Source organism: Acinonyx jubatus, chromosome B1, assembly GCF_027475565.1.
Source record: "Acinonyx jubatus isolate Ajub_Pintada_27869175 chromosome B1, VMU_Ajub_asm_v1.0, whole genome shotgun sequence".
NCBI lineage: Eukaryota > Metazoa > Chordata > Mammalia > Carnivora > Felidae > Acinonyx > Acinonyx jubatus.
In genome coordinates this window covers 99,601,201-99,616,664 of record NC_069382.1, presented here as the reverse complement: position 1 = coordinate 99,616,664, position 15,464 = coordinate 99,601,201, and the positions used below count along the sequence as shown (strand labels likewise).

General features: G+C 34.8%; 1 protein-coding gene across 6 annotated transcripts in view; it reads left to right on the top strand.

The window, feature by feature from the left end:
* The window catches only part of ADAD1 (adenosine deaminase domain containing 1), a 106,960-nt gene that overhangs the window by 49,815 nt on the left and 41,681 nt on the right, over positions 1–15,464 (top strand). For 3 of the 6 annotated variants that reach the window (XM_053216992.1, XM_015074604.3, XM_027063914.2), the window contains exon 12: positions 5,091–5,196. The exons of 1 other annotated variant lie outside the window; for it this stretch is intronic. In XM_053216992.1, the coding sequence (XP_053072967.1) occupies positions 5,091–5,196 (106 nt within the window). Of the gene's footprint in view, positions 1–5,090; positions 5,205–15,464 lie in introns of those variants that run through there. 2 more of the 6 variants (XM_053216993.1, XM_015074605.3) reach the window with 1 other exon arrangement.

Here is a 15,464-nt window from a genome sequence, read left to right as displayed (position 1 = left end):
TTTGTGAATTATATACCTGATAAGGGACTTGTGTCTACAATATACAAAGAAGCCTTGCAACTCAATAATAGATGACTCCTCTATAAAATGACCAATTTTTATAGACATTTCTATAAAGAAGATAAACGAATGGCCAATAAGAATATGAAAAGATGTTCAGCATCATTAATCATTAGGGAAATGTAAATGAAAACCACGGTGGTTTGCTGCTTTACATATACTAGGATATATCTATAGTAAAAAAGACACTAATTAGCAAGTGTTGGCAAGGATGTGAAGAAATTGGAATCATCACACATTGCTGGTAGGAATGTAAAATGCAGCTCCTTTGGGAAATAATTTAACAGTTCCTCAAAAAGTTAAATACAGAGTTAGCATGTAGCCCAGGAATTCCCCACCTAGATATATGCGTAAGAGAATTGAAAACATATATTCACAGAAAAACGTGTATATGAATGTTCATAGCAGCAGTGTTCATAATGTACAAAAGGTGGAAACAACCCAAATGTTCATCAGCTGATGAATGGATAAACAAAATGTGGCATATCTCTTTAATCATCCATAAGCAACATGGATCAATCTTGAAAACATGATATTAAATGAAAGAAGCCAGACACAAAGGCCACAGATAATATGATTCCATTTATATGAAAATAGTCAAATTCATAGAGACAGTGGATTAGTGGGTGGGGAGGAGAGAATAAGGATTGACTACTAATGGGTATAGGATTCCTTTTTAGAGTGATGAAAAATTTCTGGAATCTGTGGTAATGGTTGTACAACTTCGTGAATGTACTGAAAGTCATTGAAACATACACTTTAAAAGAGTGAGTTTTATGATACATGAATTACATCTTAAAGCTGTTAGAAAAGAAATAATGGAGACCAGAATGCAGTGAAATGCAGTGAAAAGTGCTGAAAGAAAAACCTAGCAATGAAGAATTCTATAGAATTACAGCAAAATAATTCTTCAAAAATAAAAGCTATGGCATTTATAATTATATAACAATTGTATGTGTTAGTAACAACAGAACTCCAAAATATATAAGCAAAAGCTGACAGTATTGAAAGGTGAAATAGATAATTCTACAATTATAGTAGGAGATTTTAATATTACTGCTTTAGCAGTTGATAGAACAACTAGACAAAAATAAGACTATGTAGAAGGCTTAAATAAGAGTGCCAACCAAACTGGCCTATACAAAACACTCTACACAATGGTAGAATATATGTTCTTTTTAAGTACACATGGGACGTTATCTAGTATAGGCAACAAAGCAAGTCTCAATAAGTTTAAAAGGATTAAAATCATGCAAAGTATGTTCTTACCACTTTGGAATTAAATTAGAGATCAACAATGGAATGAAATCTTAGAAGTTATACATTTGAGAATTATAACAACTTCTGAATAATCCAGGAGTCAAAGAAATTATAAGGCAAATTAAATATCTTGAACTGGATGAAAATACAACATAATAAAATGTATGGAATATAAATCAAAGAAGTGGTTAGAAATTTATAGTTTAAACCCTTACATTAGAAAGGAAGAGAATTGTAAAAAAAAAAATGTTATTTGAGCTTCCACCTTGAGAAATTAGAAGAAGAGCAAATTAAAAGTAGGAGGGAGGAAATAATATAGTATGGAAATCAGAGAAATAGAAAACAAAAAAACAGAAAAACTCTGAAATCAAATGTTGGTACATGGAAAAAAATTGACATTGATAATCCTTTACAGTAACCAATAAGAGAGAACACAAGTGATCAAAATTTGTAATGAAAGAAAGGTCATCACTATAGACCACAAAGAGCTAAAATAATTGTAAGGGAATATCATGAACAAACTTTTGTCAAAAAATTAGACAAATTAGATGAACACATTCCTAGAAAGACAAAAACTATGAAACTTGACTAAAGAGAATATCCAAATTGAACTAAAGAAGTTGAGTTATTAAAATTGTTTTCCTAAGAAGAGAGACAAACCAAGAAATAGACTCTTATAGAGAACAAACTGATTGTCACCAAAGGGGTTGGAGTGAGGGATGGTTAAATAGGTGGTGGGGATTAGGGAGTGCACCTGTCTCCATGAGCACTTGGTGATGTATGGAATTGTTGAATTGCTATATCGTACACCTGAAACTAATATAACACTGTATATTAATTGGAATTAAGATAAAAACTAAAAAAAAAATCTTTCCCTAAAGAATAGCAGAGTAAATTCTATCAAACATATATGCAAAAAAAGAAAAAAGAAAGAAAAATACAAATCCTACAAAAACTCTTTCATGAAATGGAGGAGAGAACACTCACCAACTCCTTTTATGAGGTCACTATAACCCTGATACTGAAACTGGATAAAAACATCACAAAAAATGAAGACTACAAACCAGTATCTCTTAGGAACATAAATGCAGAATTAAGATATTGGCAGACTAAATCCAGCAACCCATAAAAAAGATTATACACCATCACAAAGGAGGTTTATTCCAGGAATGCAAGGTTGATTTAGTATCAGAAAATTATTTGATGTAATAGATTCATGTTTAAAACCCACATAATTACCTCAAAAGATGTACAATATGTATTTGACAAAATGAACAGCTGATGTTCATGATAGAAACACTAAGAAATAGAAGTAAACTTCCTCAAATTAAAAACCTACCATTGACATCATGCTTAGTGGTGAAAGAATACTTTTCTCCCTACCTTCCCAAGATTATGGAAGAAAACAAAAATGTCTGCTGTCATCATTTCTGTTCCACATTATTCTGTAGGTCCTAGCAAGTACAGCAAGTCAAGAAAAAGAAGTAAAACCCATCGAGACTGGAAGGGAGAAGAAAAACTGTTCTTATTTGTAAATGATATAATCTTGTATGTAAAATATCCTGTGGAATCTACCAAAACAAACAATTATATGATGTGTAAATTTAGTACACAGTATAAGGACAGCGTAGAAAAATAAGCTGTGTATTTTTGTACTAGGAATGAACACTCTAAAATTAAAATTGGGAGAACTGTTGGGGCGCCTGCGTGGTTAAGCGTCCGTCCAACTTTGGCTCAGGTCATGATCTCACGGTTCATGAGTTTGCGCCCCACATTGGGCTCTGTGCTGACAGCTCAGCATCTAACGCCTGCTTTGGATTCTGTGTCTCCCTCCCCTGCTCACACTCTGTCTCTCTTGGTCTCTCAAAAATAAATAAATGTTTAAAAAAATTAGAAAAAAATTAGGAAAACTGTTTCATCTAAAATAATACAAAATATACTTAGCAGTGAATTTAACAAAGTAAGTGCAAGATCTGTACACTGAGAATGATGATGTTGCTGAGAGTAATTAAAGAAGACATAATTCTGGGGCTCCAGAATTAAAAACTTGCTTTTCAAAAGTCATCATTAAGAAAATGAAAATACAAGCCATACAGTGAAAGAAAATACTGGCAAATCATACATCTGATGAAAGGTCTTGGATCTGTGATACACAATGAACTCTTTACAACTTAGTATTAACAGGGCAAACAACCCAGTTTTGTTTTTTTTTTTAATTTTGGGGAGTATTTTTTAGAGACCAAGCAGAAGAAAGTGGCAGAACGGGGGAGAGAAAGGGAGATCCTTTTTTTTTTTTTTAATGTTTATTATTGAAAGAGACTGCATGCAAGCAGGGGAGGGGCAGAAAGAAAGGGGTACAGAGGATCTGAAGGGGGCTTCATGCTGACAGCAGCATAATGCTGGGCTCAAGCTCACAAACCTAAACTGTGAGATGGCGACCTGAGCCAAAAGTGGATGCTCAACCACCTGAGCCACCCAAGCGCCCCAGGAGGGAGACTCTTATGCAGGCTCCATGCCCAGTGCAGAGCCCAACATGGGGCTTGATCCCACGACCCTGGGATCATGACCTAGCTGAAATCAAGAATCAGATGCCCAACTGACTGAGCCACCCTGGCATTCCAACCCAGTGCATATATAGCAAAGAATGTAGCCTAGTACACAGATAAAAGATGCTCAGCTTCACTGGTCATTAGGGAGATGCAAAATCAGACCACAGTTTGATACTGTAGCACATCCACTAAAATACAAAATAAATACTAGGTATTGTTGCAGAGAAACTGGAGACCTCTTACACTGCCAATGAGAATGTAAAATAGTACAGTCACACTGGAAAACATTTTGACTGTTTCTTGCAAAGGTAAACTTATAGTTAACCATGTGATCCAGCACTTCCACTAGTATCTGTCCAGGAGAAACAAAAACTTACACCCACATAAGACTTGTACATAAATGTTTACAGCAGCATTATTCATGATAGGCAAAAACTGGAAACATTCAAATGTTTATCAGCTTGTGAATGCATATACAATATGATAAACCCATATTATGGAATCCTAATCAGCAATAAAACAGAACCAACTGTAAATACATGAAACAACATGAATTAATCTGAAAACATGGTAACTGAAAGAAGCGTGACACAAAAGAGTTCATATTGTGTTAATTAAGTTTTATGAAATTTCTAGAAAAACCAAAACTTTAAATACAAACTAGATAGATTCATGGTTGGCTGGCGCTGGGAATACAGATTGACTGCAAATGAGCACAGTGGAACTTTTCGCAGATGATGGGATTGTTTTACCACTGGACTATAAGATGGTTGCATGCCTGTATAAATTTACAAAAAATCATCATAACTGTATACTTGCAGTGACTCCATTTATGGTATGTAAATTATACTTCAGTAAAGCTTTTTTAAAAGTTCATCAATATGTTCATTTATAAAAAATTAAAGGAAATAAACCAAAATAATAATGGTGGTTATCTATAGTTTGGGGAATACAGGTGGTTTTTATTTTCTTTTTAATATTTTCTCTACTTTTCAAGTTTTCTGTAATGAGTAGGATTATTTTAATAAAAAATGTTTAAAAGATGTCTTTAAGGAGTGTTGGAAAGGAAAATGTTTAGTTTCAAAAATAACGAGAAAAATAGGAATGCAAAAACATTTTCAGTAGTTTTTAAAATGTCAAAGAAACAAGATTAGGGCTACTTACTTTTCATAAGCCAAATTCTGCCTATATCCTATAATTCAATTTTTTTTCTTTCTATAGTGTATGTCTGGATCCTATCAAGAAGCTAAAACTCTGTTGAAATCCTACTTGCAGCAACATGGCTATGGCTCCTGGATTGTGAAATCTCCCTGTATAGAGCAATTTAGTATGTGATTTAGGCAATCCATTGTCATATTAAAAATCTTTTATTTTTTGGTGTCTTTGACTAGTAAAAATATTTAAAAATTTTTGGTGGATTTCAGCTTTCAAAACCAGAGTCTTTGCAAAAGCAATGTCCAGAGATTGCTTGAAAATAATAATTTACATGAAAGCATTGGGGTTCTTAACTTTTTTTTTAATTTTGGAAAAATTACTACCTGATTAATTATGTAGCCATTTTGTATTTATTTTCACAGGCATTATAAGGCCATTACCCTTTTCATAGTTTAAAAGAAAATTCTATTTCTTTTAAGTTTTTGTTTTAAAGTTATCCATGTAGCAAATATATTCAACATTGTGACCTGGTATTTCACTCCTGTTGTTTCTTTTTCAATTAAAAATTAGAATACAGGAATACAAATAATAGTCCTTGCTCATTTGTTGATTAATTCAACAAACATTTGAGTGCCTAATATTTGCTAATCACCATGCTTGTGTAATAGTAAAAATCAGTAACTATCATTCCTCACATCAAAGAAGTTTATGAATGTAAACTGCACATATACATGCAGAAAAATGTTAAGCATGTTAGAGAATAGTTTCATAAGTTAGTTATTCTGATTAATAGTATCATCATAAATACTTTAAAGAGTGCCCATTTTCCAGCGTTCTGTAATTCCATCCAAATGTGATTTAATACTTTGTAATTTAGATAGGGATTTCTGATAATCAACCAAAGATTATTTAGCTTTACATTTATATTTGTTTATAATATGATTGGATCAAAAAGAAAAGTTTAGTTACCACCTGAGTTAGGATATCTGTCGTTAGTGAAATTGTGAGTTTGTTCTATAGTTCAACCTATTTCTTAGTTTCAGTCACAGATGAATTAAACATTATTGGTTCTCACACTCTGTTCCTCCTAGCTTGGATCTTTATAATCTCTGATGAGGTTGATAATGTTTTTTTTAAATTTGTTTTATCTATTCTAAAAATATTTCAAGATTGCAGTTGATACCAGTAATTGTCATTCTTTGTTCAGAGATAGAAGCTTGATCGAAAAGACTCTAAACTGCCCCACATCAAAAGCAGCAATGCTTATTGCCTCTTTTATGTACTCTGTGTTATGATTATATAAGATACTTTGCTTGAAGAAAATCAGACTTCTAAATCCAAACTTATAAACTTCAATTTTAAAAATTCTTCAAAAACTACTAAACTAGTTGCATCTAAGTCCTCTTATAGCTCTAAGGTTCTGTTATCTGAGATAAACATTAAAGGATAGATAAAAGTGAGAAGGCTGAAATGGAAGAGAGAATATATTCCAGTTGGAAATAATAAAACAAAGATTAGATGGGAAATGTTGCAGTGTTTGCGCCTAGAGAATAGAACACTGGATGGAAAGTTGAGGGCTGAGTCTAGCAGATGTTCTGATTTGGGTAGACAGAAGGGAACCCTTGAAGGGTTTTGTGTAGGGAAGTGACATACATTAAGACACCATCCACAACATTTTTATGTTCACTTACTATGGAAATTTCTAAACATACGAAAATAGAATAGTAAGTGACTCCCATGTACCCATCACCCAGCTTCAATAATTATTAAAACATAGCAATCTTCTTTCATATATACTTCCCCAAGCTGGATTATGTTAGAACAAATACCAGACATATTATTTCTTTTTTTTTAAGTTTTAAATTACAGTTAACATACAGTGTAATATAGTTTCAGGTGTACAACATAGTGAATTCATCACTTCCATATATCACCTGGCGCTCATCACAGCAAGTGCATTCCTTAATCCTTATCATCTATTTAACCACTCCCTTCTCCCCCCACCCATAACCATCAGTTTGTTCTCTAGTAAGAGGCTGTTTCTTGGTTTCTCTCTCATCTGAAAATACTTTCATGCACATCTGTGAAATATGAGAACTCTTTAATACACACATATGTGTATAACCACAATCCATTTAGCAACACCTTAAAAATTAGTAGTAGTTCTCTAAATATCTCCTAAGTGTTATATAGATTGTTGGAATCAAGATCAAAATTACATTATATTGGAATTTGTGTGTTAAATGTCAATCTATAGATTTTCTCTCACTTTTTTTTCTTTTAATTTAGTCCTTGAAGAAACTGTTTTTAGTGGAGTTTGCCATAATCTCATTTTTGCTACTTACATCTCCATGATGTTATTTAATGTGTTCCTCTGTCTTATTTATTTCCTGAAATCAATGGTTAAATCTAGAGGCTTTCAAATAGAGGTTCGTTTTTTTGTTTTGTTTTGTTTTGTTTTGTTTTTTTTTTTTGTTTTAGCAACAATACTTCATAAGTAGTACTTACGAAGTAGTACATATGAAGTAGTACTTCATCACATGACACAATGTCTGGGTTCTTTTATTTTTGTGATATTAGCAGTCAGTGATCATTGCCTTATTTTGTTAGGGGTTGCAGAGTTTGATAATCACATTCTCTCATTAGCTGGAATGTTATTAAATGTTTGCTTATAAATGGTCTGATTACCTGTGGTGTACTTGATAAAAAAGCCTGGATTATTTCTGTCTTTATGTTTTTCAAATAGCAGGTTCCCTGTCATTTTTTAAAGTTCACCAATGAGAATTTTTTTCATTATCATTATGAATTTACATATTTGGGTTTCAGTCCTTAAAATTCATATTGATATTATTCTCTTGTGTTAGTAGAAGCCTATTCTAGGGGTGCCTGGGAGGCTCAGTCAGTTGAGCATCCGACTTCAGCTCAGGTCATGATCTCACGGTTTATGGGTTTGAGCCCCGCGTTGGGCTCTGTACTGACTGCTCAGAGCCTGGAGCCTGCTTCGGATGCTGTGCCTCCCTCTCTCTCTGCCCCTCCCCCGTTCACGCTTTGCGTGTCTCTCTCTCTCTCTCTCTCTCTCTCTCTCTCTCTCTCTCTCTGTCTCTCAAAAATAAATAAAAGTGTTTAAAAGAATTTCTTAAAAACAAGCCTATTCTAAACCTCTCAGTGGCTTTCTTCTAATTGATATTTCTAATGCTCTTTTAAGTAATATCATTTTGTATATTTTATTTTCTATTTGTTGCTGATATATAGACATAAAACTAGTTTTTTTTTTTATGTTGGCCTTCTATCCAGTACCCTTGCTAAATTAATTCTAATTGTTTAGAGCTTTTGGATTTTCTTTATACACAGTTGTGTCATATGTGAATAATGACAGATGTATTTCTTCTGTCCCAGTCTTTAACTTCAAATGTCTTTTTCTTGCTTTTTTGTACTGGCTGTAATTTCCTAGTACAATGTGAACAGAAGTAATGAGCAGTGTCCTTGTCTCATGTGAGAACCTTGTCATGTTTGTGCCTTTGTCTTCTGATCATGATCCCAATAGTCTTTGTGAGCTTCTCTTAGAACAGAATGTTCTTGCCTCATCTTGTGCATTTGTTGCCCCATACTTGGAAATGGCCATTTCTCTCTTAAAGAGCTCTATTTCCTTTTTGTAGAAAGTGGTTAGAAATTATAATCTGAATGCTAAGGGTACCTATTAATACTGAGGTTTTTATCACTCAAGGTCTTTTCAGAGAAAAATACCTTAGAAATATGTACATTAATTTAAGGTAAAATAATATGTTTATTCGTTCCTATTGATTATTTTATTTCAAATTCAGGTCCACAGAGTTTTTTTAATCAACCTCTTAAATCTTACATTTGTATCTCCTTCCTCTCACACCAAAATCCTGATTCCTACTGATAGCAATATAACTTCTTATTCACTTTTTTCTACAACTCATACATAGTAGTTTCAGAATAACAATACCATCACTACCATCAATAGAATGATTGCTTAAAACAAATTTTTTTGATGTTATTTATTTTTGAGAGAGCACAAGCAGGGGAGGGTCGGAGAAAGAGGGAGACACAGAATATGAAGCAGGCTCCAGGCTCTGAGCTGTCAGCACAGAGCTCCATGCAAGGCTTGAACCCACGAACTGCAAGATCATGACCTGAGCCAAAGCTGGACGCTTAACCAACTGAGCCACCCAGGTGCCCCTGATTGCTGAAAACAATTTAAAATTGTTTTTGTCCTCCGGACGTATTCTACCAGATATGTACAACCAGTTTGAACTTCTTTATGTGAGTTGTGCCTCCAGCCTATGACACACTTCAAATTATTCATTTAATTTAGCTCTTGATATTTAAAATTGAGATTTAAAAAATTATTATATAAAAATATAACAAATCTGTAATACATGTTATATGCAGAAACGTCTAGCATTTATCCCTGTTCCTTCCTGAGAGTGTGTGTGCAGGTGTATGCCCTCTGTCTTTATATAAATACACATAAGTATAATAGATGTGTACACATATATACATGTACATACATATATACACATATATATATATAATTATTAGGTTTTTCATTTATCCTTTATTTTCAATGCAATCACATACCTGCATAAACATATGGATAGACATTTGGGTTGTTTTCTATTCTTTTGCTATTATAACGTGTATTGTAGTGGCAGGTTTTTTAGGTTGTTCAGAATAGAAGAGCCTAAAAGGTTAGGAGGCCATGACAGTAGCCTAATAAGTAATAATGATTCTAGTCAGGGTTGTGACTGGTTATTAAGGGGAAGACAAATTCAAGCAATGGTGGGGAAATAGGACCAAAAAATAGAATATATATGACAAAGGAGATAGACAAGTTGAAAATGATACCATGGGTTTGAGCTAGAAACTGGAAGTACTATAAATGTAAGTAGAGTCAAGAATGGAATCTCATTTGGCTGAAAATATTTGAAGCTTTGACATATTTTTAAGGTGGTAATAAGATTATAAAGTGGAGATACTCAACAATTAGAAATACAGTAAGAGACTTGGAGAAAGTTTTGGAGTAAAGGTAAAAAACTAGGAATCACTTTCAAAGAGGCAGTTTTCAAATTGTGAGAAAAGGTGTTTGCCTCTTTTTGAGGAGTATAAAAAATATATTAGGACTAGATCCCCAAGGAACACTTATATTTTGCATTAGGAAAAATAAGAGGAAGCAATATTTGGAGTTGTTTGACAGGTGGGTGAAGAGTAAGGTTGGCAGAAAGAGGAATTTCAAAGAATAGAATAAGCATTCTCAAGTGTTCTACAGGTCAAGGAGAATAAGAACTACAAAAATACTGCTGAATTGGCAACCAGGAGTCTACAGATGACTAAAATAGCATTTCCCCAAACTGATTGCTCACAAGGGGCATCACTGAAGGGTACTCTGATTGAGCAGATCTGGGAAAAGCCCCCAAATCTGTATTTTAACAAGTTACTGCAGATGATTTGATGTGGGTAGTACTTTGACCACACAAAACACCACCCTGTAAAGTAATAAAAATTTGCTGGTAGCGGAAGGATTGACCACAATTAAGTAAATGAGAGGTGCGGATTTGGAGTCAGTGACTGAATTCCATTTTTTCTAGAAGCTTAATGGAGGGCCTAATATAGCTGTGGTTGGTTTTTTGTTTGTTTGTTTGCTTATAAGATGAGGGAGACTTCATCAATGTGCATGAATTTTTAGTGGAGCCAGCTAATGTGATGTTTATGACTTGTTTTAGGGAATATTTGGCAGTCAGGTCAGATAATTGGCCTAGTTGGAGTCAGATCAACTCTCCCTAGGGAATTTTGGGTGCTATGAATGAAATGGCTCAAGCCAAAATGGGGAAAATAAACTGTGAGTAAATAGGATTAAGTGGAAGTGAAGCAGTTTCACTGAGAGGGAAAATATGAGATGACAGGGGATTGTGTTCAGGGTATTTTCAAAGTTGAAATTCTTAGATATTTAACTCTGGCCTGTATTTTGTCAGGTTCCCTTCACCTTCAGTCTAACCCAGTTATTAGGAGAAATAATACAATAGTTGAAATCTAGTTGAAAAGATGTCTTATGAATGGAAATTTAGTGTTCATTATATTCAGTCTTTGAGGGATCTATCTGCATGGTGCCAGGGACAGCTGGAGCCCAGGACAGTCAATTCTGACCTTTGGCAGCCTATTATTTACCCACATGTTCAGGAATGCTGTTTTCTTATCTGTGCCACGATGTGACAAAGGTTAGAAAACAATATTCCAAACTTTTTAATAAAAAAAAAATGTAGTGGTGATGATCATATATTCAGGCAGTACCTATAGAGTTGGAAAGGACATTTAATTATATCTGTGTTAGAGTTTCTTGGTTGGTTGGTACTTTTAGATAAATATGTTTCATTTTGCACATAAGGTGAAGTGAGATGACTGAGCACTATTTTAAGGAAGCCTTAGATGAAACTTGTGAAAAATAATTTGAGTACAATATGTATATTAAATATGTACAAATACTTTGAAAATATTGATGGGGACTGGATATGAATGTTGTCAAGCTTCAGTAACAACAGTTAATGAAGAATCACTGTTACTTTGAAATGCAAGTTTTTATTTTTTTGAAAATGAGCTCTAATTGATGGTTCCTAGATAAAGAGAATTGTTCTTTGATGTGAGAAGGGAAAAAGAATATTGTTAAGTAAACAGGAAGCATGAGAATTTCCTCTTTAGAAATCTTTTGATCCTGACGCCATCCTATAAATTGACTTGAAATACAACTTATTCTGTCACTTCTTGTGTTACAATAAATGTCAAAAATATCTGATTTTCTTTAGTTTAATAGTTTTAGTACTACTAAAGGAACATCATTACTACCAAAACAGGATTTGTTTTTGGAAATAACATGTTTCTCTTTAAAATTCTGCTGAGCCTGAATTGCCTTTCTTTATCGGTATTTTAAGTATGGATTGTTTTCTGTTTTCATAGAAGCTATAATTTTTATTTGTTACATGATCGTAGAAGTAAAAAGGTATGCTAATCCTAGTAGGCTGGTGTTATCATTTAAAAGTTTAAAATGAAGTATTTCCTGGGAATTATAGTTTTATCTACATATATTGTATTTGTCAAAGTTTTGCCTTGAACTTTGACTATAATATAGAGGAAATTCACTATTGTAGAAGCTTTCTAAAATGTTATTTGTTTGGATAGATGACGTGGTAAGATAATTAAGCTACATCTGTGGGTGCTTTTCCAAAATTTTAGTGATTTTAAAGCTTTTTCTATCCACTCTTTTTGAGTTGTTCCATTGATAGAAAAATATTTACAGTACAGTTTTATATCATTTTCAAATTAAATTTTGAATATCTAAGCTCTGAGACTGTCAAACTTTACTATATTTGAGAATTGACAAATATGATGGTGACATTGTCTGCAGAGTTCATAGGAAAATCCATGATTTTGCTTTTTGGAGTCCACCGTAATCATTCTTTCAGTTTATTCACTGCTCCCTACTTCTTTAATAATATCTTGGTTTTTAGCCAATTAGAATAATTCTGTGTGTGTGTGTTTTTTTTAAGTATAATCTGTCTTTCCTGCTGTATTGTCATACTCTCTTCTCGCAACTCTATGAGGCCAATATTTCCAGTTCATCTTACATGTAACAACTTTTTATAGCAGTCTCTTTTAAATTGGTAACAATATAAGTTTGAATGCATTCTGAGGCTCTACATTTTTACTCCCCACCCCATATTTTATGTCTTTGATTTCACAACTTACATCTTTTCTTCTTGTTTAGCCCTTAATTATTGGAGTTAGCAGTTATTTTTACTACTTTTGTCTTCATATTATCTTTAAAACTGATCCACTACCTTTATTATACATTTACCTTTACCAGTGAGATTTATACTTTCATATCCTGTTACTAATTAGTGTCCTTTCATTTCAGCTTTAACAAATCCCTTTAACCTTTCTTATAAGGTGTTTAGTGGTGATGAATTCCTTTAGCTTTTGCTTATCTGGAAAACTCTTGATCTCTCCTTCAATTCTGAAGAACAATTTTCCAGGCAGGGTATTTTTGGTAGACAGGTTGGGTTTTTTTGTTTTTTGTTTTTTTTTAGTTTGAGCACCTGGACTGTATCATGCTACTCTCTTCTGACCTCTAAAATTTCTGCTGAAAAATCTGCTGATAATCTTATGGGTGTTTCCTTGTACATAACAAGTTGTTTTTCTTCTGCTGCTTTTAAGATTCCCCCACTGCCTTTAAGTTTTGACATTTTAATTATAACATGTCTTCATGTGGGTCTCGGTTCATCTTAGCTGGAACTCCTTGGGCTTCTTGGATCTGGATGTCTGTTTCTTTCCCCAGGTTAGGGAAGTTTGCAACCATTATTCTTCAAATGAGTTTTCTTCTCCTTCTGGAGCTCCGTCAATACAAATATTGGTCTGCTTAATACTGTTCCATAAGTCTCAAGCTGTCTTCATCTTTTTCACTTTTTTCTTTTTCTTGCTCTCATTGGGTGAGTTCCACTGCCCTGTGTTCAAGTTCACTGATGGTTTCTTCTGCTTCATCTAGTCTGTATTGAGCCCCTCTGTTGTAATTTTTAATTCACTTATTGTAGTCTTCAGTTCTCTGACTTCTTTTTGGTATTTTCTTACATTTTTCTGCCTCTTTCTTAAAACTTCCACTTTGTTTATGCATTCTTCTCCTGAGATCAGTAAGCTTCTTCATGCCCATTGCTTTGTACTTTATCAGGTAAATAACTTATCCCCATTTCATTAAGGACTTTTTGGGTTTTATTTTGTGCTTTCATTTAAAACATATTCCTTTGTTTCTTCATTTTCCTTGACTCTGTGGTTGATTTCTATGTGTTAGTTTTAAAACAGTTACCAGTGTGGTAGGAATGGCCTCAAGTGGAAGATGAACCTTACTGTTTAGCTTTGCCTTAGTTCTTGTTATCTCTTAAGTTTTGGTTATTGTTCAAGCAGTCTATTTGATTTTTTTTAAGTTTTTATTTAGAACCCAGTTATTATATACACACACACACACACACACACACACACACACACAGTATACTGTATTATAGTATAGTACTGAAAGTCTATTTTATTTTTATTAGCTCCCAGTAACTGAGGGTGTGCTAAGACCTCTCAGTGTCCCAGAGGGGAGGATGTCAGTCAGGTCTGACTGGAAGCCAGTCCCTCAGGCAGCAGCTTTTAAAGTTTGCATGCTTGGGGCACCTGGGTGGCTCAGTCGGTAAAGCGTCCGACTTCAGCTCAGGTCATGATCTCGTGGTTCGTGGGTTCAAGCTCCCTTTGGGCTCTGTCTGACAGCTCAGAGCCTGGAGCCTGCTTTTGATTCTGTGTCTCCCTGTCTCTCTACCCCTTCCCCGTTCGTGCTCTGTGTGTCTCTCTCAAAAATAAACAAACATTAAAAAAAAATTAAAGTATGCATGCTTCTGAGCAGCCATCATAAAAATTGGGGCTCCAGACATGTGTATAAGCTCCTTTCAGGGAGATACTCGTGACCTGAAGTAAAGGAATGGGAGACTGCAAAGATGGTGTCCCCCAACCTGTGCTCCCTGAGTGACCTCTGTAGTTTCTAGATATATACCAAACCTGAAGCTGCTACTAAGGCTGAAACTCCAAGACTAGCAAGTAGGCCTCTTTCACAGAAAGCTTGGAGGTAGAATTTAGTCTACTATCTGTGTAGTGCCCTGGGAGTGGTAGCCTCCCAAGAACTCTTTCCCTGATTGTTACAGTCCCAGAGGACCCAGGAATGCAAATTCTTCCTAACCCCCACTGGCCACCAGAGTCAGGTGAGCAAGGAGCGGCATCTCCTGGGTAGAAGCCACAAAAACTGCTACCAGATATAAATATCAGGATACCAGATGTATAGAAGCTCCCCTCCAGCAGACCCTGGCAACCTGGAGTGTCGTAGAGGGAGAACACAAAGATGGCACCCTCTGGCTGGAGTGAGGCAGAAAGGGAGTACAAAGATGATGGTCACTGCAGAGAAAACAAGAAAAAGAAGAAGAAGGAAAAAAGATGATACTCATTGCCTTTAGCAAGGCAGTGGGAGGGCAGGAAGATGACACCCACTAGCCTCTGTCTTTAAGAGTATTGCAACAGGCCCCTGGCCCTCAGACCAATGCGTTAAAATTAAGAAGTAAGTCTTCTTTCACATAAAGTCTGGGAACGTTTCAAAAGGTTGCTTCTGTGCTGGGCCTGGGAGCAGCTGAAGGTGTGCATGAGCCCTTTAAAACTGTTCCTCATTTGGCCACTGGCCCCACACGTCTCACGGGCAAGAGTCCTATTGGTCTTTAAAGCCAGACATTTTGGGGGCTTTTCTCTCAGATGCTGATCTTAAAAGTTGGGGTGCCTGATAATGGTGTATAGACTCTCTGCTCATTGGGGAGAAGCTCTAGGTTTTGGGTTCCCTTCCAGTTGTGAGTCACT